This window comes from Labeo rohita, chromosome 15 (genome assembly GCF_022985175.1).
Source record: "Labeo rohita strain BAU-BD-2019 chromosome 15, IGBB_LRoh.1.0, whole genome shotgun sequence".
Classification (NCBI taxonomy): domain Eukaryota; kingdom Metazoa; phylum Chordata; class Actinopteri; order Cypriniformes; family Cyprinidae; genus Labeo; species Labeo rohita.
This window is the reverse complement of record NC_066883.1, coordinates 16,122,138-16,145,392: the sequence shown is the minus strand read 5'-3', so window position 1 is coordinate 16,145,392 and position 23,255 is coordinate 16,122,138. Positions and strand designations below refer to the sequence as shown.

The 23,255-nt window shown below is 36.4% G+C and overlaps 1 protein-coding gene across 3 annotated transcripts in view; it reads left to right on the top strand.

The window, feature by feature from the left end:
- Positions 1-23,255, top strand: part of ulk2 (unc-51 like autophagy activating kinase 2) — a 43,543-nt gene that overhangs the window by 3,251 nt on the left and 17,037 nt on the right. For all 3 annotated transcript variants that reach the window (XM_051128513.1, XM_051128512.1, XM_051128511.1), the window contains exons 2-13: positions 1,634-1,726; positions 2,764-2,805; positions 13,216-13,248; positions 14,503-14,539; positions 18,717-18,890; positions 20,393-20,466; positions 20,579-20,680; positions 20,780-20,838; positions 21,049-21,131; positions 21,215-21,265; positions 21,345-21,433; positions 21,593-21,761. In XM_051128513.1, coding sequence (XP_050984470.1) covers positions 1,634-1,726; positions 2,764-2,805; positions 13,216-13,248; positions 14,503-14,539; positions 18,717-18,890; positions 20,393-20,466; positions 20,579-20,680; positions 20,780-20,838; positions 21,049-21,131; positions 21,215-21,265; positions 21,345-21,433; positions 21,593-21,761 — 1,006 coding nt within the window. The remainder of the gene's footprint in view (positions 1-1,633; positions 1,727-2,763; positions 2,806-13,215; positions 13,249-14,502; positions 14,540-18,716; positions 18,891-20,392; positions 20,467-20,578; positions 20,681-20,779; positions 20,839-21,048; positions 21,132-21,214; positions 21,266-21,344; positions 21,434-21,592; positions 21,762-23,255) is intronic.

Sequence of the window (23,255 nt, the reverse complement as noted above, 5' to 3'; positions counted from 1 at the left end):
CATCTGTGGTTCACCCGTAATTTTATGAAGCTATGAGAATACTTTTTGAGTGCAAAGAAAACAAAAATAATGTCAGAAAGGCTCCTGCATCAGTGTCGAAGACTGACACTGAAGAGCAGAAATTGTTGAATAAAATTAAGATTGAACTTCTGATGTCACATGGACTGTTTTAACAATGTCCTTACTACCTTTCTGGGACTTGAATATGCCAGTCGCTGTCTCTGCAGGGTCAGAAAGCTCTTGGATTTCATCAAATTATCTTAATTTGTGTTTAGAATATGAACGAAGGTCTTACGGGTTTGGAGCGACAGAATTTTCATTTTTTGGTGAATGATCTCTTTAAGTCACGATGTAACAGTTGTGACAGATCTTTTCTTTTGTGTTGTGACATACATCTGAGTCAAACAAATGAACAAAAAAGAAAAAAAAATGTAGGCCAGGGTATTGTTTCAGTCCAGCGGTCACTGATTGGATGAAGACTGATCTGAATGGGATTGGTGAAGTCCACCATATGTCACCATAGAGAAGCCTGTTGTTTCACCACAAGATCAAGTTGTGATATTTCTATTAAACATGAGAAGGTCAAAAAATGTAAAAACTGTAACATAGTGTATGCATAGATATATTCACAAAAACCCAGCGTTTTGTTGAAACATGGTCTAATCGGATCAAATGCTAATATTCATCCATACCTCTGTGGTCAGTGGGTTTATTGTGCATCTGTAGATCATTACAGTTGGATATGTCTACATGCTGCTTATATGTTTGTGTGTGGAAATGCTTAGTATATGCACAGCATCTAGTACAACAACAGCCTATATATAGCAGTAATCTGATGCATATTTATGATCACCTACCTCATCCAAAGCAGCTGACTCAATACTATCAGTTCATCCTACAAACATATTCATATACCACATATACACATGCTTATGAACACTGATTGATGAATTCTAGCATGGCATCAAACATGCAGACTGACACAAGAAAAAAAATATCTGCATTTATGTTGTACATTCAGTCTCTCGTTCCTAGATTAGATGTGATATTAAAAGCAGAGACTTTGAATGCTCATCTACTGAATAGGGTCAGTATAGAAGCCAGCAGCGTTTTCTCTGGGTTGCCTTCACCACGCTTGGCTGAGTTGGTTCTCAACGAGGCAAGATGAACGCAGCCGCTCTCGCATGCTGCCAGCACTTGGCTACGGCACAGTGGGCCGCAGGAACATCTCCTATTAACCTACATTTACTTGAAAAGCGTTGTTCTATTCATGGATTTCCACTCTGCGTTGGGGACACAGTTTCTTTAAGCGGGTGTGTGGCTCTATGGAATCCCACCTTACACAGTTGCCTCTCCCAAAGGCTAAAATCCCAATTATATTCTCCGCTTTATGTTGTACCGGGTCACACGTTGAGAAATAGATGCAGAATGGAAGCATCATGCGAAAAAGGAATGGCCTTTTAAAATGTTAGTTGTGTCCTCAACCAAAGACTTCCACATATAGGGTTAAACAGTTAATATTTCAACTATAATGCTCAAAATGTAAAGATTTATAGTTGTGTAATTAGGTACATGTAACCCCCCTCTGCCATCCTGCCTAATGATAATTGCTCTCTTTGTATAATATTTGCAGAAGACTGATTGGGAGGTCGCCATCAAGAGTATTAACAAAAAGAATCTCTCCAAATCTCAGATTCTGCTTGGTAAAGAAATAAAAATATTAAAGGTGAGTTTTTTTATTAAGCTGTTAAACTGTTCATATATTGAAAATGATAAATGTTACTTGAGCACCAAATGAGCATATTAGAATGATTTCTGAAGGATCATGTGACAGACTGGAGTAATGATGCTGAAAATGTAGCTTTGCATTACAAGAATGAATGACATTTTAAATTATTTTACACGTTAATAATATTTCATTATGCTACTTTCTTACGTGATCCAAAATATTATTTGTATGTTATTTGTTATTTATTATATTACAGTTTTTAAATAATAATTTATATTATGTACACTACCAGTCAAAAGTTTTTGAACAGTAAGATTTTTAATGTTTTTTTTTAATGTCTCTTCAGCTCACCAATTCTGCATTTATTTGATACAAAGTACAGCAAAAGCAGTATATTTTAAAAAATATTTTTTACTGTTTAAAATAACTGTTTTCTGTTTAAATATATTTTAAAATGTAATTTATTCCTGTGATTTCAAAGCTGAATTTTTAGCATCATTGCTCCAGTCACATGATCCTTTGGAAATCATTCTATTATTCTGATTTGCTGCTCAAAAAACGTTTATTATTATTATTATGATGTTGAAAACAGCTGAGTAGATTTTTTTCAGATTTCTTTGATAAATAGAAAGTTCAGAAGAACAGCATTTATCTAAAACAGAAATGTCTTTATCATCACTTTCGATCAATTTAAAGCATCCTTGCTAAATGAAAGTAAGAATTTCTATCATTTCTGACCGCGTAATGATGCTGAAAATTTAGATTTGATCACAGGAATAAATTACATTTTAAAATATGTTCAAACAGAAAGCAGTTATGTTAAATACTAAAAATATTTCACAGTATTATGGCTTTTGCTGCATTATGGATCAAATAAAAGCTAGTTTGGTGAGCAGAAGAGACTTCTTTAAAAAACGTTAAAAGCGTTTGACTGATAGTGTATATATCAATTCTATTATTATATTATTTGTTATATTGATTTTATTATTTATCATCATTTGTATTTACAAACAGCGTTTATTTTTTGTTTACAGGAACTCCAGCATGAGAACATTGTGGCGCTCTATGATGTCCAGGTAATGGCGCTTTTACTATATATTACTATCTCTGAATGCTTTCTGAACAGAGATGCCTAGAGCTGTTAGTGCTGTGCTACTATCCACTAAGAGCTGTGAGGGCCTGCGGGACTGGCCCAGTTCTTGTATAACACCACCATTCACATGCTAGTCACATGACCTATCCTAGACTAAGCCTCGCTGTACATTGCATGAGACCACTTTAAGAACATCACACACATTTTTCTCTAAAGCTAATAAAGTCATTAGAGCGGACATTAATTGCAAATACATCATGTGCAGCCCTTTGTAAGTCTCACAGTGCATATGAGAAAATAATGTTACTGGCTAGAAGGAAATAAGAATATTTCTCAGCATCCTGAGCTGAATGCTGCATACCATGCAGAAAATGTCAGAAGTCAGCCCGTTTTATTAGCAAGCTTATTCATCCATCAATACCCAGCCTTCCTCCTTTCTGCATCCCACCAGCAGGCTCATATAGGGGGAGGGTTTGCCTCCACTGGAATGGTGTGGGCTGTTTAAGCGCCATTTGATTGGTCCAAACCCTCGGCTGACAGAGCAGGCACTGTTCTGAAAGGACGTTGACGTCTACGGCAGGATCAAGGGCGAAAAGCTGTGGGTTTAATTATGGCTGTTATGATTCAGTCACCTATACACCTTTGACACGTATTGCTTCCCAGTATAGCGAAGAGAGTCGTTAAATATCCTGCTCTTCCCACGCGGAATGCTTATATAACACTCCCACCCCGACACAGACCTGCAGGACCCCTCATCCTTCAGTTAAGCATGCTTTTCTGAATCAGTTTTTGTGCTGAACGCGGCAAGATTTTTGGTCTACTCCAGGAAGACACTCGAGAAGAAGAGTGATTTCATGTGTAATCTATCTCTCCTGCAAGGGCAGAGAGTGCACTACAAGCTGTTGACACTCATCTCACTGATCATGCTTGAAGATACACTGTTTATCTCCATCACAAGACTTTTTTTAGTCAGTGTGAGAAGTTATAGCATCTTGTCTCGACTGTGACAGGTAATACCAAACTCTGTCACGAGGTGTGTTTTTCCTCCCGGTGTTGAAATGGAGAAGTAGGAATCATTGGTGACGTACTGTAGCTGTTCATCAGCTGTTTTTGGAGTCTCACATGCTGCTTCGCTCATGCAGTCAGGCAACTTTAAATACATTTGTGCAATGCTGAGATCTGCATCCTGCTAGCTCCTGCCTTCTAAATCACATGGTCAGTCTGACCGAGGTGGAAGTTCATCCTAATTTACCCTGGAAAATTTAAGTCATTCCACCCCACCATATTTCAGCTGTTCTTCTGCCAGGAAAAGACACAGATATCTGAATCATGTTGAAAACTCACATGGGCTTGTGGTGGGAGGGCATTTGAATAGCTTTTAGATCAGAAACGATATGTGGTCATAACATACACTCCGTACTATATGTGAACACATATTCTGAAATGTGCATGCAATCCATAAGGCAATACAAGCAAAATAAAATAAAAAAATAGATCAGGAACTACTTCCTTCCACCACAGATTTAGATCTCAGTTTGACAGTTTGACAACTGTTCCCAAGCCTCCGTTACTAATTTGAAAACGTCATTTGAATTATGGCTGCCTCTTAATAGTCGACTAACCATTAGTTGTCAAAAAGAGGCTCGGTCAATCAAAAAAGTCACACAGTTCATGACGGACAGGTTGTTAACAGCTGGTCTATGTGGTAATACATCAGACAGGTAGCCTATCATTCATCAACCTCAAATATAGCTTTTCATTTGAAAGATGTATGTAGTAGCAACTTTACATGGCAGCTAAATCTAATGTTAATCTAGAAAAATGTGCGCTATTCAAGTGTCTGAGCGGAGTGTGGAAGCTGAACTGGAAAGCGCTCACTGCATGACAGATGGAGGTGCCGGTGCAGTCATTTTTGGTGATACAGATAAAAGTATTACAACTTTCGAATCTGTAAAGACTCTACGTTTATTTGTGTACACTCAGAATAACAACAAAACATTGCGCTTTTGTAAAATAATGAAAGCAAACAGGATGCGCTTTCTGCCATCTTGCTTTCTGTGAACTTGACCGTGAAATTCAGAAACTCTGTGTGCACTTGCCTTACAGACATGATAAATATATCTATAGAGAGTGAAATGTCTACTTTTAAATGAACCAATTCAAATAAAAAAACAATATTCTCAGATTATGAAATCTGTGAGAAACACGCATGGCACATTACTACTGCCATTGATGAGTCAGTGTCACTGACTTCATCTCGTAAGTCGAAAACAAAGAAAGCAGTAGTAAACAATAAATTATTAAAATGTTATGCAGTCTCCTTGCTGTTTTTCCCTGACACATTCATATGATTACTTGCTATGGCAAGCTTTTTTTGCGTTGACTAATGCTTAAAATAAACGACTACTAGTTGACCAGAAAAATCTTTAGTCGAGGGCATCCCAAGTTTAAATTTCTGCTGAGGACAGCGATATCTTTGTCGTACTATCCTTGCAGCTGTTATGGGTGATTTTTGATGACTGCGCTGCTCAGTGCTTTTTTGGCTGTGTTTTACAAGGTGTTGTTGAAAGTAAAAATAACCTCCTTGTTTACAACCCTATTTCAGTCTCTTTCAATATAAAAGTCTTTACTGATGACTCGTTCATAAAAACACTGTAACACTCGTTGCCATCTAATGGCGGAACACTAACTAAAATCACCATCACAAACACACACACTATCTTTTAATACTACGTACTATTATTAAATACTACTATTATTTATATAAAATATTATTAATGACAACAACAGCCATCATAAAAGTTGCTAGGCAATTCAGTCAAAAGCACAAAGGCAGTGCTCTTATATACAGCTTTAAAGTTATATTGTTCTATTGAGACATCAAAGTCAGCGGGAAATTCCAGAGCATCTGGCCGAGGTGAGGCTGCTCTTGGCGGGTTCATGAGCGCTGAACACCGCTAACACCCTGGAGCTCACATCTCCGAAAACGTCAAAGCAAAGTTTTAAAGGCCACGTACACACTGTGGCTAAGTTTGGTTGTCAATTAGGTTTACTCCTTAATTGCATTCTGTACACACTTAATTCACCAAAATATGGGACAACCCCATTAACTCTTGAACAATACAGGTAGTGACAGCCGCATTTACAGAAATTCTATGCAGTGTGTACAGAACCAAACTAAACAACTAGTTAATGACATGTTTAAACGCGTATCAGAAATGTGTCTTTGTCCATGAAAGAAGTGAAAGAAGTCTAACCTTAGCACATTTTGACATGGGGCTGGTTGTGCTTATGAGCCCTGCAGTAAAGTGTAAGTGTTGCCAGATCTTTATAGAAAAAAAACAAGGACAAGCAGAAAAAAACAGTGAAACACCTAAATGCTTTATAGTTTATAAACAAAAAAAAAAAAAAAAAAAATCAAATATCTCATATCCAAAGCAGACCACTTTATTAAGTCCATAAAGTGCCTAGCTTTACACTGTAAGACAGCGCTCTCTAAAGCAGCCTCCTGAGCATAAACAAAACACAGCACGTCTATCAGCGGTAATTTAGTTAAAATTGATGGACAAAAAGAGTCTTTAGCCAAAAAATGGCAGATACCAGATGGCTAAATTCTTATTCACTCCCACAAGATGCCAAAATGTTGCTGTAAATGTTTTTTTGCTGTAAAAAAACGAATACAGAGTGACTGCTGTTCCGTACATACATGGAATGATACACACTTGAAGTGTGTATGTGGCCAAATAGACATGATCTTTATTAACTTGTCTAAACAAGTAAATTCTTGTCTAAAAAACTTCAAAACTACATTCCGTGATGCAAAAACATTATTTATAAATTATAGTGAATTTGGGCATCCGCCATGACACTCGCTGTGAGAAATACCATACATATACATATACATATATAAATATATATTTATATATTTATATATTTATATATTTATATATGTATATGTATATGTATATATATATATATATATATATATATATATATGGCTTCAGTCTACCACTTTGAGTCAGTGCAAAGGAAAACAGAATCAGTTTATACCTTATGTTGTTATAACATTTTATTTATTTTTTTGTATAATAGCTGCAATTATACTAAATACTTCTCTAATTATACTAAAGCACTTCATTCCCCAGTGGCACTAGCGTTCTTTATGGTGGGCTTGTTTAGTGTTTAGGATGTCTGTATTTAATATAGCCCTTCCTTCGATTTAATAAACTCACTATCACTTTGCAAATCTGTCATTCTTACTATCTTAAAATACAAAGCAAGTGGATACCTGCTTGATTGCTTCTCCGATGAAATAAATGGCCATTTAACTCAGTGGGCACCAATAGGTGTATACAACAGGAAAAAGGTGACCTTTCTCCAGCACACTTCTCCTGATGGCAGCATGGAGCCTTGGGGAATATTGACGGTGCTCCCTTCAGAGCCCAATTACGCTATCGTGGACTGTTTACAATCCACTGTCATTAAAGATGTTAGGAGGATTGACTTTTTTGTACCCAGCCAGGGGTGTCTAGTTAAAGCATAGCAACAGGGAGCACTTGCCCTTTCACATTTAAGCTGTACTGAGAGAGGCGGCCCCTTCAGATCCCACTACGCCACATGGAGCATATGTAGTGCGGCAGCGCTCCGGGCCAGACCTGCAGCCCCGATAACGATCTCATCCCACATGATGATGAAGTGTGAATGGAGGCTGCATGTGATTAATGCCAACGTCAGTGCCAGTTCACACGTGCGTGCTTGCTTAGAACGCATACACATAGAGATGTTGAAGCGTTATTGAGCTTTTCCTCAATGGGGATCTGTACCGATGGAGCTGAAGATATCTCAGCAGCCGTTTTAATTACAGGCTTTTAGTGCTCCAGTCAAACGCTATTCAGCGATGTCCCTGCTCTGACAGAGGGAGGCTGGAGACCTGCTGTAATAACAGGGTGGTGATTCTTCTTCTGCCTGACACGGGTGTACTTGTGCTCTGCCTTTAAAGCGATAGTTCACCCAACAACTCACCCTTAGGCCTACACAGTTAGTCAAAAGATCCACACAAGCTTATCTCTGTATGCACTATAAGTTTATCTCATTTATATTGAATTGGGGAATGCAACATTCACTAACCAGTACTTTTAAACTGACTGTTGTCAGCAAAAGGGAAAGTTTATGGCATGCCATTATTTTGGCATTGCCAAAATAAAACAATAAAACCGTGATGGTTCACCTTTTAAAAATGAATTAAAACAGCCATAAATATTATTGTTATTATAATTATAATATTTAATCAAAATATTTAAGAATGTTTTACTTAATAATATATTATAGAAATATTACATTGTTATTATTACTGTTGTAAATGTACAGTTGAGCTGTAAAATCAAATTGTTTTAGTTTACGTGAACTAAGAATGAACAATACTTTTACAGCATTTTTAATCTTAGTTAATGTTAATTTCAACATTTACTAATGCATTATTAAAATCAAAAGTTGTGCTTGTTAACATTAGTTAATGCACGGTGAATTAACAAACAAACAATGAATGACTGTATTTTAACTAACATTAACAAAGATAAATAAATATTATATTTTTTTTTCTTAAAAAACTGTTTTTATTATTTTTTTTACAATAGTTTTTTTTTTTTTAATTTTATAATAGTAATATTTCTTATGTTGTTTAATTCAATTTAATTACATTTTATATTAATTTATTTTATTTTATTTTAACTCCAGGTTTGTTGTGCTTGTTTGTAGGGCTGCACAATGATTTGATTATATATCAATATAAAATAAATAATAATAATAATAAATAAATAAATACTGTTGTTATTATTTCATAGTCATATTAATATGTAGAAAATATTAATTAAAAAAAAGGCTAAATTCTGCAACCCAGAAACAAACTCAGCAAATCTAGAGCTTTAGAGAATGCATTATAAATCGCATTTGCAATTTTTATAAGAAAAGTTACAATTTTTTTTTATTTTCCCCCAAATCATGCAGTCCTACCCTCATTACATTCTGAACCTTTATATTTTCTATGGAGTAGAGTTTTTTTGTTTGTTTGTTTTAATGCAATTGAAGTCATTTGGGTCCATTGTTGTTTTGGAAACCACTTATTTTCATTGCATTTACAAAATCAGTTGAAACATCCTTCAAACTATCCTTTGAAGAAACAGAGAAGTGCTGTTCAGATGTCCAAAAAGCATGTAAATTTGTAAGGAAAGGGAAATTTGTTAGGAATAAATGGGATGGATCAATTCTGGCTACTTGGAAACACAGTGGTAGGAAACAGGGTGGGAGGAGTCAGACTTGTTTATGAGTCACATATGCATAAGACTGTCGTATGTGTCAAAACAAAGCTTGAACTTCCTGTTAGAGAACAGCGTGTCCCAGTGGAGAACGAATTGACTTGTTGTCTTCAGCTTTCTGAGAAGGAGGGGAGGGATGAATTCAAATGAAGACAATGAGCAGTGAGTGTTGTGTGGAAGGAAACAAAGAAATACAGCCAGGGAACATCTGGAACCTGTTAATGTTTTCCTCGAGAGCTGCCTACAAGAACTAATCACTGTTTTAGATCATCAGTTGTGTTCATAATGTAGGATAATACTTTTTGCCATTTCTTGATTAATCTATTAATTCGTCATTTCTTTCCACCAACATGTCATGAAATGGTTGTGTGTTTATTTACCAGACCTCCGTGGGCTGTAGATCCAAGAAAATATGTTTATTTGTGTCTTTATCTCTTTCTTTATCTTAAAACTGTAAGGTTCATGGCCTTGCCACCTGGCTGTTCTTCACTACCTGTTCCTGCTGATAATCATCCTCAAGTGTGTCATTCAGAGCTTCTGGGACATTGCTTTAGAAACATTCCCATCTAAAAGGACAATCTGTTTCTATAGGCTCACAACACCTCAAGTATTCAGCCCTAGAATGTTGTGTTCCCTTATCGTTGAGATTACTAGAAACCGGCTGAGTTTCTAAGAAGTACACATCCATCTCTCACAGTTGGTCGCACATGTGGTGTTTCTCAAACATTCCTAGAATTTAAAGCCATGCTTTGGCTGGTTTCCACCTTATGCAACTCAGCAAGTCTAGTTATGATGCAATACTCTCACTGCCTGGCTGGACTGTGCTGGGTTTTGACTTCATGTCATGCCTGTGTTTTCCAGTGTTTTGAAGCTTGTGTTAGAGCTGGAGATATGATTGGAACGCAGCTCTGGAATTTCATAGTTTGAGTTTGTTTTTAGTCAAAATGCCAAAACACATGGTAGTTATGCTTCCCAGCTTCCTAATATGCGAAACTCTAAGCACGCAGCAGCTAATGTTACCTGCTTCACTGATTTATGCCGAGTAGCCATTCAGAGTCCAGTGTTTGGTAACTGACCTATTTTTTAATTCTTGTTTACATATTAAAAATAATTGACATAACCACTGCTCTTAAATCATGGTGCATATTGTTATGCAAGAGACCAAGTGCAATCTCATCTCTTGGCCAAGGAGCCAAGAAAAAATTGGCAGGAGGAGACCAGGGTGGCACTTGTGTGTTTGGACATGTGGTTCTGGACCCATAGCTGTTTGTTTTTCTTTTCCTGCCCACACTTGGTCAACGGTTTCTCTTGGCACCTCGCATCAAATGGCCTGTGTTTGTTTGTGCATATCATGCTCAGGATCATTTGACTTCAGATGAGGAGGTCAAGTTCAAGAAATGACTGAAATGCAACGTTAATGACGTCCTCGAGTTGATCAAGACCTAGCCGAAGCTGCTCCATTTCCTTTCTCCTTCCCGTCCCCTACCACTGCTAGCTCAAGTCAGCCCATTATGCAATCAGACTGACAACTAGTGGCAGTGCCCCTTCTAGGCCCCGGGACTACATTGATCCCAGATCCCATAAACAGATCTACAGCGGAAATGGGGAGGTGGGCTTTCCTGGGATCAGATTACGAAGAAAAGGAAGTATCTGCTTGCAGAATGCAGATTCAGTCAAGTCATGAGCGCATGAGGGGCTCATAAATAGTGTTTTCATTTTACAAAGCCAAATGCTGTTTTCTTGGGAATAACATGGTGTAGAGATGCACCAATATTAAAATCATGGCTGATACTGATAAGCCCTTAATCATTTTTGCTAAGCAGATATTAAAAGTCTTGAAAATATATAAAATATTTTGTCTAAATCAAAATTAAACACTAAAAACTAAAATCAATTATAATGCTACAGGTGAATTCAGGCATAACAACTTTACAGTGTTCAGTATGACAATGGATATTCATTTTGAGATTTGCAAGATAAGTTTAGCTGTGTTTATAATAATTACAATTATTAGTATTATTGTTAATGGTGATGGCACCAAAATAATTTTTAACAAAATATTGAAACCAAATTCAAGTTTTTATTTAACCAAGACGTTTATGTAATTAAATTTGAGTAGATGAGCTTGTATAGTGTTCAATGTATGTGCTCACGTGATACTTCAAAACTAGTAAAAACAATTAAACAAGCTGCCTCTTGATAGTTCAGCCAAAGAATAATAATTTTTGGATGTAGCTAATCTATGTTGTGTGTAGGAAATAAACACTGATTCGTCATTGCAGAAGCGCTGATTAAATGTCCGTTTTTTTTCTCTCCAAAACTATTTTGGCCAAATTCAAACTTTTTTTTTTTGTTTCATTTTACTGTTTTGGCCGTATGTTTTCGATTGGCGAAATTTCAGTGTATCACAGTTACTAAAAAATATCTTTGAATTAGTCTTAGGTTTGGGTTTTGACACAGATTTCACAGTTTGATTCTGATTCACAAGCTTGCAATTTGATTTGATTTCCAATTCAATTTGATTCCATATAGGTTAATTTGTATATATTTTGGGTATAGTACATAGCCATTTTTCCAAGGAAAAAAAAAACCTCTCAACTAATGCTGTAAAAATTTATATGAGAGTCTGTTGGTACTACATTACTATAATATTGAAGGTTAAAAATTAACCGACCTGTATACAAACGCTTAAATTACACATAATAAAGTTTTTATGATAATAAAGTTACAGTTCCATGGTGGCTGTCATAAAAAACTTATTCAAAGATAAACATTGAAGAAAAGTACAAATTAATGAATGTGTTATATGGTGCATATATTTGGAAAAATGCTCCTCTTTACAGTTCATTTTTCTAGCTGACTAACAAGTTTATGATCACTGAAAAGTTTTTTTTTTTTTAGAGGTAAAAGTGAAGTTACATGACTTGTTTATAAGCATATTGACGTCTTTGTGCAGTTGAAACACTGATTGAGCGATTACATGGATACGGATTTCATTATTAACTGTAGTCTTTCTATTAATATACCTTTGGATGTTTATTCATGTTTATTTTGTGCTGTAACTGGTAGTAAAGTGGAGATGATCACTTCTTTTGATCTGAGGCGCTACACCAACCTGTCACGCTAAGCAGCGCCAAAACGGCATTTATAGTTTGAATATTGTAATAAAATGGACAGAATGTGAAATCTAAGACTTTGTTTCACATCAAAAGCATCAAAGCACAAAGGTTATCGTGATTAACTGGATGTACGCTACAATGTTCAGTTTTTCTGGTTATCCAAAAGGTAACCTAAATGTAAAAATAAAGGAAATTAGCGAAAAAATGGTTAAAATGTACAGTACTGATCTATAATCGATAATATACCTCACATCCCTAACATGTATCAAATAATAGTTCACAAGAAATGTGCATTAATGAAGTATATAGAGTTGATTTTGCCTTAATTTGGACTTAAAGGATCCTGAGTAGTAGAGATTCTGAATATTCAGTCATCTAGAATGGGTGAGGTAATAAGATACAGTGACAAGGAATGAGAGGTAATGTGGGCAAATGGAGTGTTGACCGCTATGACCAACTCTTCCCACACACACTCTCCACAGGCAACCACTTATGAGCAGCACATAAAATGGCGGCTCTTTCCTTGTTAATGGACCAGTCCATCACAACTGCATTAATGGGGTGCCAACATCAATGCACTGAAAGTTTCAATGAATCATAAAACTTTGGAGGAAGCTCTCTAGATTGGTGGTTTGTCTTGTTTACTGTAACAGCCAGCTTCATAGATAAAACCAAGGGCCTCGTGCTTTTTATTTGGCCAGCATTCGGCGTCTAATTCCTTAAGTATTGACACAGCAGCCCTAATAGCTGTTACGAGGCTAGTGTGTCTAAACGGTTTCAACAACATGTTTGCATGCCAGGATTTGAAACGTGAGTCGTCTTTACTTACTCACGTGCCTGGATTTCCACAACCACCTGCTTGCTGAAGGATATGAACCTGTGTGCAAACAAATCAGTGCCGTTGATGGATGTTTGCTGATATGGGCCGTTTCTAAGTAAAATTCTGTCTTTTATTTCTTTCAGGAAACGCCAAGTTCTGTATTCCTGGTTATGGAGGTGAGTACAAAGCATTCACAAGCTCTTGTTTTTGTCATAAGGCCACAGTGCGCCTAATGTTTCATGGTTGTGCTTTCTAGTATTGCCCAACACTGCAGTCTCTGAAGGAGAAACAAACACATGAAGAGCCCGAACTAAAAATATCCATTCAGGGAAAGCAGCTCTCAAAAGAGTTTCAAGAGCTATACAACTATCTTTAGTGTGTAATATCAGTCCAACACTTCTGATTTATATATCTTCTGATAATGTAATGTGCTGCCTTTCTGAGTATTGTTTTTTGGCAACTGTCTGTGTGACCTGAGAGGTTGTTTGCAGCTAGAGTCTGGCGCAAACAGGTCTGCTTCTGAAACACTCAAAGTCCTCAACACAAGAGCCAGTCATACTTAGTACACACTGATGCAATTTGCTCTTTGTGCATGCTCAGGTATCCAAGTTCTTGGTTTTCCTGTAAATGAAACAGTAAAGCATAGTGCTAGCATGGTCATGGGTTCATTTCCAAAGGAACTGCATGCAATCTTAAAGGGTTAGTTCACCCAAAAAATGAAAATTCTGTCATTAATTAATCACCCTCATTGTTCCAATGTCTTTCCAAACCCGTAAGACCATCATGCACCTTCAGAACACAAATTAAGATATTTTTGATAAAATCCGAGAGCTTTCTGACACATTCAAGGCCCAGAAAGGAAGTAAGCACGTCGTTAAAATAGCCCATGTGACATCACTGGTTCAACCGTAATGTTACAAAGCTATATTTCAATAATTTCTTCTCTTCCATGTCAGTCTTCGATGGTACCACAGCACATGCATTGTGATACTCTCCTGAAGAGAAGGAATTGTCGAATATCATTATTTTTGTTTTCTTTGCACGCAAAATGTATCCTCATAGCTTTATAACATTACAGTTACCAGAAGCAAAATTTATCCAGCTTTTTTAAAGCCTTAAATCAGGTCCTGGTGTTCATTCAGAGGCTTAAAGATGTTATGTCATGTTAAATGTAGTGTATTATCTCTATCCACCCAGTAGGCCCAGGGATGTTTCTCTCCCTCCATCAATGATGTGGAAATTTACTAGCCGCCAATACACGCTGAGAGTCCCATAATACAGCATCACTTCATCAGATTCATTGATGTGTGTCACCACCCCATCCTCTTCCTGCGGCCCATGAAAAATCCAGTCCTCTAGCCTCGACATAGTTTTTCTATTGTTTTGTATTGATTTTAAAGTTGAGTTTTATTTTCTGTTTCCTCTTCAAGTACTGCAATGGAGGAGACCTGGCAGACTATTTGCAAGGTAAGCAGCTTGTGAGGTAAACACATCATTTCAGGAGCCTCAAATAAATAAAACACTGTCTGTTTAAGGAAGTTCACCAATAAATGAGTTTCTTTGCACATTAATGAGGATAGGAAACAGTTTTTTATGTCTTTCTCAGTGAATAAGAGTGGAAGTGTTTGTCTCCAGGGCTCAATCTTAAAACTTACTGCTTCCATTATCATATATATTTAAAGCTTTGCCCACATACCCATTGTGAATAAACTGTGAAGTCTGTTGTTTTTGTGTTTACGAACAGTCTTTGTTCTGCCAGAGGAATCTGATTGGTCTATAAACCATGTTTTCACTGAATGTGTGACGCAGAGGGCATAATAGAGATGACTCAGGTGCCATTTACTTAGTGTGTATGATGTTGGCTGGACTGTTAGCTCTTGTTATGTTCAGATGGAGTGTTATCTTTGTTTAACCATGACGGGTGACAGAGTACAGCAGGTCTCGGCCTCTCACACTTCTCCCCCTGTATAATTATGCAACCGTTCCTTAGTTATACAACCTCACTGCTACGCCAAACGCTGATCCGTACGAGGTTCATTGTGATCATAATTGCTTTGTTTACAGAGCAGATTGGGTGAAGGGAATCCTCTTAACTGCTCAGTGGATTACACCAGTTTTGCTCTAACGGGGGACCTGGAGTGAAATCACTCCATGTAAAATCCCTGAGCAGCTTCTGATTTTAACATTTATACCAATCAGGGGCAGAGAGAACATGATGGTCTTGGATTAGCTCAGCATAGTGGACGTTCTCATTTAAAGGGGTAGTTTATTCAAAACTAATTCTGATATTATTACTTAGGGGTCTTGTATCATGATATGAGTCATTTTATTTCACAGTAACAATATATGTGTCACAATATAGTTATTTTTGCTTTAAATAAGGACTTTATGCTATCAACATTTTTGATACCATAATTCTCGTCAATCAGGAACTAATTACAAGCAATAGGACAAAAAACTTGCTACATACATTGTATAAAGTAATCAAATGTATAAGAACACTGCATATTCTTTGCAGTGTAAATTAAATATATATTTCTTCTTATTAAAGTTACAAAAGTGATTTAGTCAAGAGCAGTGAGAGATTTTCTCTCTTTTGTTGTTTGATTAAAGGGATGCTATTATGCTTTTTCACTTTTTGAATTTTAGTCAGTGTGTGGTGTGTATCTTTGGGGAATAAAAAACCTACAAAGTTACAAATCTCAAAGTCCACTCCAAAGGGAGAATATTCGTTTCTAAAACATCCCTTATCAAGAACTACAACAGCGTATATTTTCCACATGCAATGATGTCATAGCGCTGCCCATTAGAATATCATTAAAATAAATTCCGCCTACTGAAATTCGAATTGTTGGGGGGTGGGTACGGACTAGGTGGGGGATTAGACTAACTTTAGCGATGCAGCGCAGAGAACCACTTCAACGAGCCACAACGCGGCGGGTATAAACACAAGCAACGTTAGGTTGCTTTTAGCCTTATGCTGGAGCTGGTTTCAGGCAATGAAACTAAGTATGTAAAATAATTAAATAAATTAGCATGATAATATCATGTATTGGTGATCTGGAAGGCTTAGGATAGGACCCTGCACTACTGTAGCATATTATGTACTCACCCTCCATGCATCCTAGGTGTGTATGACTTCCTGCTTTCAGACGAATGCAATCAGAGTTACATTACAAATTATCCTGGCACCAAGCTTTAAAATGGCATAGACGGGTGTTTCTATTCATCAGTCCAAAACAAGTCAATAAAGTACATCCGTCCATAATAAAAAGTGCCTCACACGGCTCAGGGGGGAGGGGTCAATAAAGGCCTCCTGTAGTGAATCGATGTGTTTTTGTAAGAAAAATATCCATATTTAAAATGTAAGAATCACTTTAATCTAGCTTGTACTAACTGCTTTGACAAGGGGCGTAGCAGGACGAAAACACATTCTAAGCTGTTCGCTAATCATAACACACTGGCGCAGCTAACCAATCACAACACATTTTGTTTTTCGGAAGGCTGGCCATCATTAAAGTCTATGTAAAAGAGAATAATAGGACCCCTTTAACATGAATGACAGACAGCAGTAATATTAGACTGCTGTCACTTTAAGAGCTATCTGGATTTAATATACTGTTACACGTGTGTTTTCTTTCTCAGCTTCTTTCAAAATCCAAATTACTGTGTTTACAAGGATACTTGCAAAGACAGGCATTTTGACACACACAAGTGTGTGCATTAACCGTTCAAGGCCTATAAAGCAGCAAAAAATATCTCGAACGCCGTCTTCACATGTGTGCGTCTCTCTGACAGTGCTCAGAAACAGCTTCTCAGACAGCACGTGCAAAAATGCATGCAAACAGTATGTTTTTGACCACTTTTAAGCCGGTCAGGCTGGTCTTAGCTGGCCAACCTGGGAGACCTGCTAAAAGACCATTTAAGGTTAAACCAGCTATTTTCAGCTTAAACCAGCTAAGACTAAACAACCAGCCTAGGCTGGTTTTTGCTGGTTTTTACCGACCCTGGTGAAAAAACCAGCATATGCTGGTAGTTATGTTTTGATGCTGGAATGCTGGTTAGGTAGGTTTTGATGCTGGTCCTTAGCTGGTTTATGCTGGTCATGTTGCTGGTCAAGGACCAGCATGAACCAGCAAAGGACCAGCATAAACCTGCAAAGGACCAGCTTAAACCAGCAAAGGACCAGCATAAACCAGCATTAAAACCTACCTACCAGCATATGCTGGTTTTTTCACCAGGGGAATCAACTGGTTTTAGCTGGTTTAAACATGCTAATCATGCTAGAAACATGCTAACAAAATGCTAATCATGCTAGAAACATGCTAGCAACCGGCTAATCATGTTACCAACATGCTAGCAACTTGCTAATCATGCTAGCAACATTTTAGTAACTTGATAATCATGTTAACAACATGTTAATCATGCTGGCAACATTCTAGTAATGATAATCATTCTAACAACATGTTAGTAACATTCTAATCATGCTAGTAGCTTGCAAATCATGTTAGAAACATGATAGTAACATGCTAATCATGCTAGAAACATGCTAGTAACGTGCTAATCATGCTAAGAACATGCTACTAACATTCTAACAGCATGCTAATCATGCTAACAACATTGTAATTAGCCTATAAAAATGCAAGCAACAAGCTAATCATGCTATAACATGCTAACAATGTTAAGTCATGTAAGCAATATGTTAAATCATGATAGCAACATCAACTTTCATACTTTTACAACTGCTTCAAACTTTCAGGCTAGGCTTTCTCAAGCCAAACTTTACTCATTTACTGTAGTTATGCATTATAAGCTTGGAAAATTAATTATAAACTTGGAAATTATAAATTTGTAATTCTGCTTGTCAACTAATTAAACTTTTATCTATGAGTAAGAATGGGTTTAAAACTAGTCAGTAATGGCATATTCTAGTTTATTGGAGTTTTCTGCTTGTTATAATAACTGTGTGAGTTAGCTGTGTGAGGACGTTTTCTGTCGGGCCACTGAAAATGCTGGGTGTGGTGAAAAATCATGGAAATTAAAATCCAGGTCAGGACTTTTTAATAGTCAGTCTACATTTCTAGTTGTGCTTAGTTATACAATATTATTATAATAATTATTTGACTACAAATGACTCATTGGCTATAATGAATCATCTGTGTTATCTGTGTAAAGGTGTGGTCACCTTAGCAAAATTTCAGCCGTTTCAGCAGAAAAGTTCCATTGCGTATAATAAATTGTCTAGTGATGTATTAAGCACAGCTCACACAGAGGTCACTTTCAAACCAAGGTGCTCTCTTTTGGTCATCACACCAAATTTGTAACCAACTTCTTGGGGAAATCTTTCACCCTCACAGAACTGGCAGTCACGTGGATTCCTTTTGTAATGACTGGACTTCGAAGAAGTAAATGTGAAAATGTTTTGAATCTAAAATCTGTTTTGAAAGCTTCAAAACTAGTGAATCTGAGGTTTCTTGATGCCATTTGATTTTCAGGAAATGTCCTGTTTAGAAGCATTGTGTGATGTGAGCGGTCATACCATCTGCAAGTGTGTCTTTGTAAATGAGGTTTTTATAGAATGTCTTAATGGATTTTATAGCCATTACTAAACATACTCAGCAGTATGATGTCTTTGCTCTTCCAGCCAAGGGCACTTTGCGAGAGGACACACTGAGGGTCTTTCTACAGCAGATTGCAGCCGCCATGCGCATCCTCAACAGCAAGGGGATCATTCACAGAGACCTCAAACCTCAGAACATCCTGCTGTCCTACACGGGCCGCAAGAAGTCCAGCATCAACGGCATACGCATCAAGATTGGTAACACTCTCCCCAACAATTGATGTGCTATACAGCATAATATATCTACTGTAAAAATAAAATGTCTAAAACCACATTACAAAATTGAACATAAAACTAGAAATAAATATCTCAAGATGTTTGTAGTCCACTGTATACAGATGAGGTCAAAAGTTTGCATCCCCCTTTCAGAATCATTAAAATGATTAATTATGTTACCATAATAAGACGGATCATACAAAATGCATTTTATTGTTTATTTAGTACTGACCTGATTAAGATATTTCCCATAAAATATGTTTACATATAGTACACCAGAGAAAATAATAGCTAAATTTATAAAAACGTTCAAAAGTTTAAATTCCCATTGAATTCTTAATACTGAGTTGTTACCTGAATGATCCACAGCTGTGTTTTTTTTGTTTTTTTTTAGTGATAGATGTTCATGTTTGTCCTGAACAGTTAAACTGCCCACTGTTCTTCAGAAAAATCCTTCAGGTCCCACAAATTCTTTGGTTTTCCAGCATTTTTGTGTATTTGAACCCTTTCCAACAGTGACTGTATGATTTTGGGATCCATCTTTTCACACTGAGGACATCTGAGGGACTCATATGAAACTATTACAGAAGGTTCAAACACTCACTGATGCTCCAGAAAGAAACATGATGCATTAAGATCTGGGGGATGAAAACTTTTTGAATTTGAAGATCAGGGTAAATTTAACCTATTTTGTCTTTTGGGAAACATGTAACTATCTTCTGTAGCCTCTGAAGGTCACCACTAAATGAAAAAATATGATATTTAGGCAAAATAGTAAAAATGTACACACGTCCATTCTGTTCAAAAGTTTTCACCCCCAGCTCTTAATGCATGTTTTTTCCTTCTGGAGCACCAGTGAGCTTTTGAACCTCCTGTAATAGTTGCATATGAGTCCCTCGGTTGTCCTTAGTGTAAAAAGATGGATCTCAAAATCATACAGTCATTGTTGGAAAGGGTTCAAACACAAAAAAATGCTGGGACCTGAAGGATTTTTCTGAAGAACGGCAGGCAGTTTAACTGTCCTGGACAAACAATGGACTCTTGAACAACTATCACTAAACAAAAACACAGCTGTGGAACATTCAGGCAACAACACAGTATTAAGATTCAAACCAGGTCATTTTTATAAATCCAACTATTTTCTCTTGTGGACTATACGTAAACATTCTTTATGTAAAATATCTTGTTCAGGTCAGTACTAAATAAACAATAACATGCATTTTGTATGATCCCTCTTATTTTGGAAAAATAATTAACATTTGTAATGATTCTGAAAGGGGGATGTAAACTGTTGATCTCGTAAACAGTTTATATGTACCCAATCTTTCATACTTAACAGTCTATTCAATACGTCATACACTTTCCGCCCTCTGATCTCTCACACAGCCGGTTCTTTGTTTTCATTGTCTGTGCAGTTATAAGTCGTGACTCTCAGACAGCAGTATGTTGCTATTAATAACACCCGCACTCTCTTTGTTTTACAGCTGACTTCGGTTTTGCACGATATCTCCAGAGCAACATGATGGCAGCCACATTATGTGGATCCCCAATGTACATGGTCAGTAGCCACAGGCTCGATTCTGTCTCACGGTCTCAGATTTGTCAAATACAGCAGTGGCGTGAGAAATTGGCGGCATCATGTTTTTAAAATCTGACACCTCCGTCCGCAGGCTCCGGAGGTGATCATGTCCCAGAACTATGATGCCAAAGCTGACCTATGGAGCATTGGGACTGTCATTTATCAGTGCCTCGTGGGAAAGCCACCTTTCCAGGTGAGTTTCATGACATTGAAGTTAAACTATATATATATATATGCTATTTTATGTACATTCTTTTATGTTTTTAAATGGTGTTTGTGTTTATGTGAGCAGGCTAACAGTCCACAGGACTTGAGGATGTTCTATGAGAAGAACAAGACTTTGGTGCCAAAGTAAGAGTTCTGATTATTTTAGTTTTTCTTTCGTCCCATTACTTGTCATAATACTTAAAGGGATAGTTCACCCAAAAATAAAAATTCTGTCATTAATTCTTCTTCAAAACACAAATTAAGATATTTTTAATGAATTCCAAGAACTTTCTGACCCTGCATGGCCAGTCACTGGGTTATATTTACAAAATAACTAATGCGTTTGGTTCACAGCATCCCGAGAGAGACGTCTCCTCAACTGGAAGATCTTCTGCTAGGGCTGCTCCAGAGGAACCAGAAGGATCGTATGGATTTCGGTCAGTTTATTTCTAATGTTTCAGTGCATTGTGGGAGGATTTGCACATTGGTATTCCCTTATTGTATACTCTTCTGTCTGCAGATACTTTTTTCAGTCATCCTTTTTTGGAGCCGACATCAACTATTAAAAAATGTAAGTGAGAGAGCATTTGATGAGTAATTTTGATGAGTAAGATGTGTCTGGACACTAAACCAGCTTTTGTTTTACCCAGCATGCCCTGTGCCAGTGCCCACGTGCTCTGGCTTGGTCACAGACAGCACGTGTGGCAGCTCTCCTTCCTGTCGCTATGTCTCTCCGCCGGTAAGCCCCTTACTTTGTCATTGCTGAATGCACTGTCACACCACCACAGGTGTCAGCATATTCCTGGGTATTGTGTGAGATGATTACAGTCTTCAGATGTGTCATAGTACTGACTCAGCTGAAGGTAATCCAGTGTTTACCTTCACCTCTGTGTCGCAGTCCCTGCCAGACATGCAGACTCTCCCCGAGGATGTGTTGTCCTCTCCACCTCTAGGCCCTCCCAACTACCTGCAGCTGTCCAAAGAGTCGGGCGGCAGCACCAGCAGTAAGAACTCCTCCTGTGACACTGATGACTTTGTGCTGGTGCCCCATCTCTCTGGAGAACACTGTGAGTCACAATGTCACTGAACACATGCCACATGCCTAGACAGAGCACAGCTGATGTCTACATTGCTAAAATCACTTAATAATTAGTATTTTTTGTTTGCTTTCCAGTTAAATTATTAAAACATCCTTAAAACGAGATACATTTATTTGAGAAAAAAGTGTAAGATAAGGTTTTCATTTATTTTTTTGTGCTCTATTGACCATTAATGTAAGATAATGTAACTAAAGATAGTTTTTTGGTTTACACTTTTTCTTTTTCTTTCATGAGCTAGATTCTAGATCTAGATTTGTTTATGCTGAAAACAAGAAAAAAAATCCAATTGTGTTTGAAGAAACACTTAATTCAACTTATATTTTCTGTCTTAGTATATTAAGCAATTTTGTTAAATTTTATTATTATTCTGTTCTAGAAAATAAATCTTGAATTAATTTGAATTTTTTTTACGTAAGCCCTGAAAGCCCCAATAATGTAAGCCTTTTTAGGAATCTAGTTTAATATAACAGTATTGAAAAATACATGTAATTCAAGATATATCTTCTCAGTTTTGTAAGGTTTTAAGTTTTTATTCTAAGTATGTTTAGATATTTTGTTTATAGATGATAAATCTTGAATTATTTTTTTCCCTTACTACATTGGCTAATAATTTAAGTTTATAATTAAGAAAATAATTCAATTTTAAGCTTTTTATAACTATCAAAATAAAAAAGCAATATTGAAAAATACTTCTCAATTTTGTAAGGTTTTAAGTTTATATTTTAAATGTATTTAGATATTTTTACTAAGAAACTTGTTTTCAGATGGTAAATCTTGAATTTTTCTCATACCACATTGGCTAATAATTTAAGCTTATAATTTTGTAAAAGATTTTTTTTTTAAACTTTTATAACTGTAACAAAATATATATATATATATATATATATATATATACACACACTACCGTTCAAAAGTTTGGGGTCAGTTTTTTTTTTTTTTTTTTTTTTAAGAAATTAATACTTTTATTCACCAAGGATGTATTAAGTTAATAATTAAAAGTTTATTAAAAGTTAATAATAAATAATTTACATTGTTATAAAATATTTATATTTTGAATAAACACTGTACTTTTTAAACTTGTTATTCATGAAAGAATCCTGAAAAAAAAAAATCACAGGTTCCAAAAAATATTTGGCAGCACAACTGTTGATATTATCCAACATTGATCATTCTAATAATAAATCCGCATATTAGAATGATTTCTGAAGGATCATGTGACACTTAAGACTGGAGTAACAGCTGATAAAAAATCAGCTTTTCATCACAGGAATAAATTCTATTTTAAAGTATGTTAAAATAAAAAACATCATTTTATATTGTAAAAACATTTTGCAATATTACTGTTTTTCTTTGTATATTTTTAATCAAATAAATGAAGCCTTGATGAGCATAAGAGACTACTTTAAAGACTATTACAAGTCTTACTGACCCCACACTTTTGAACGGTAGTGTATATATATA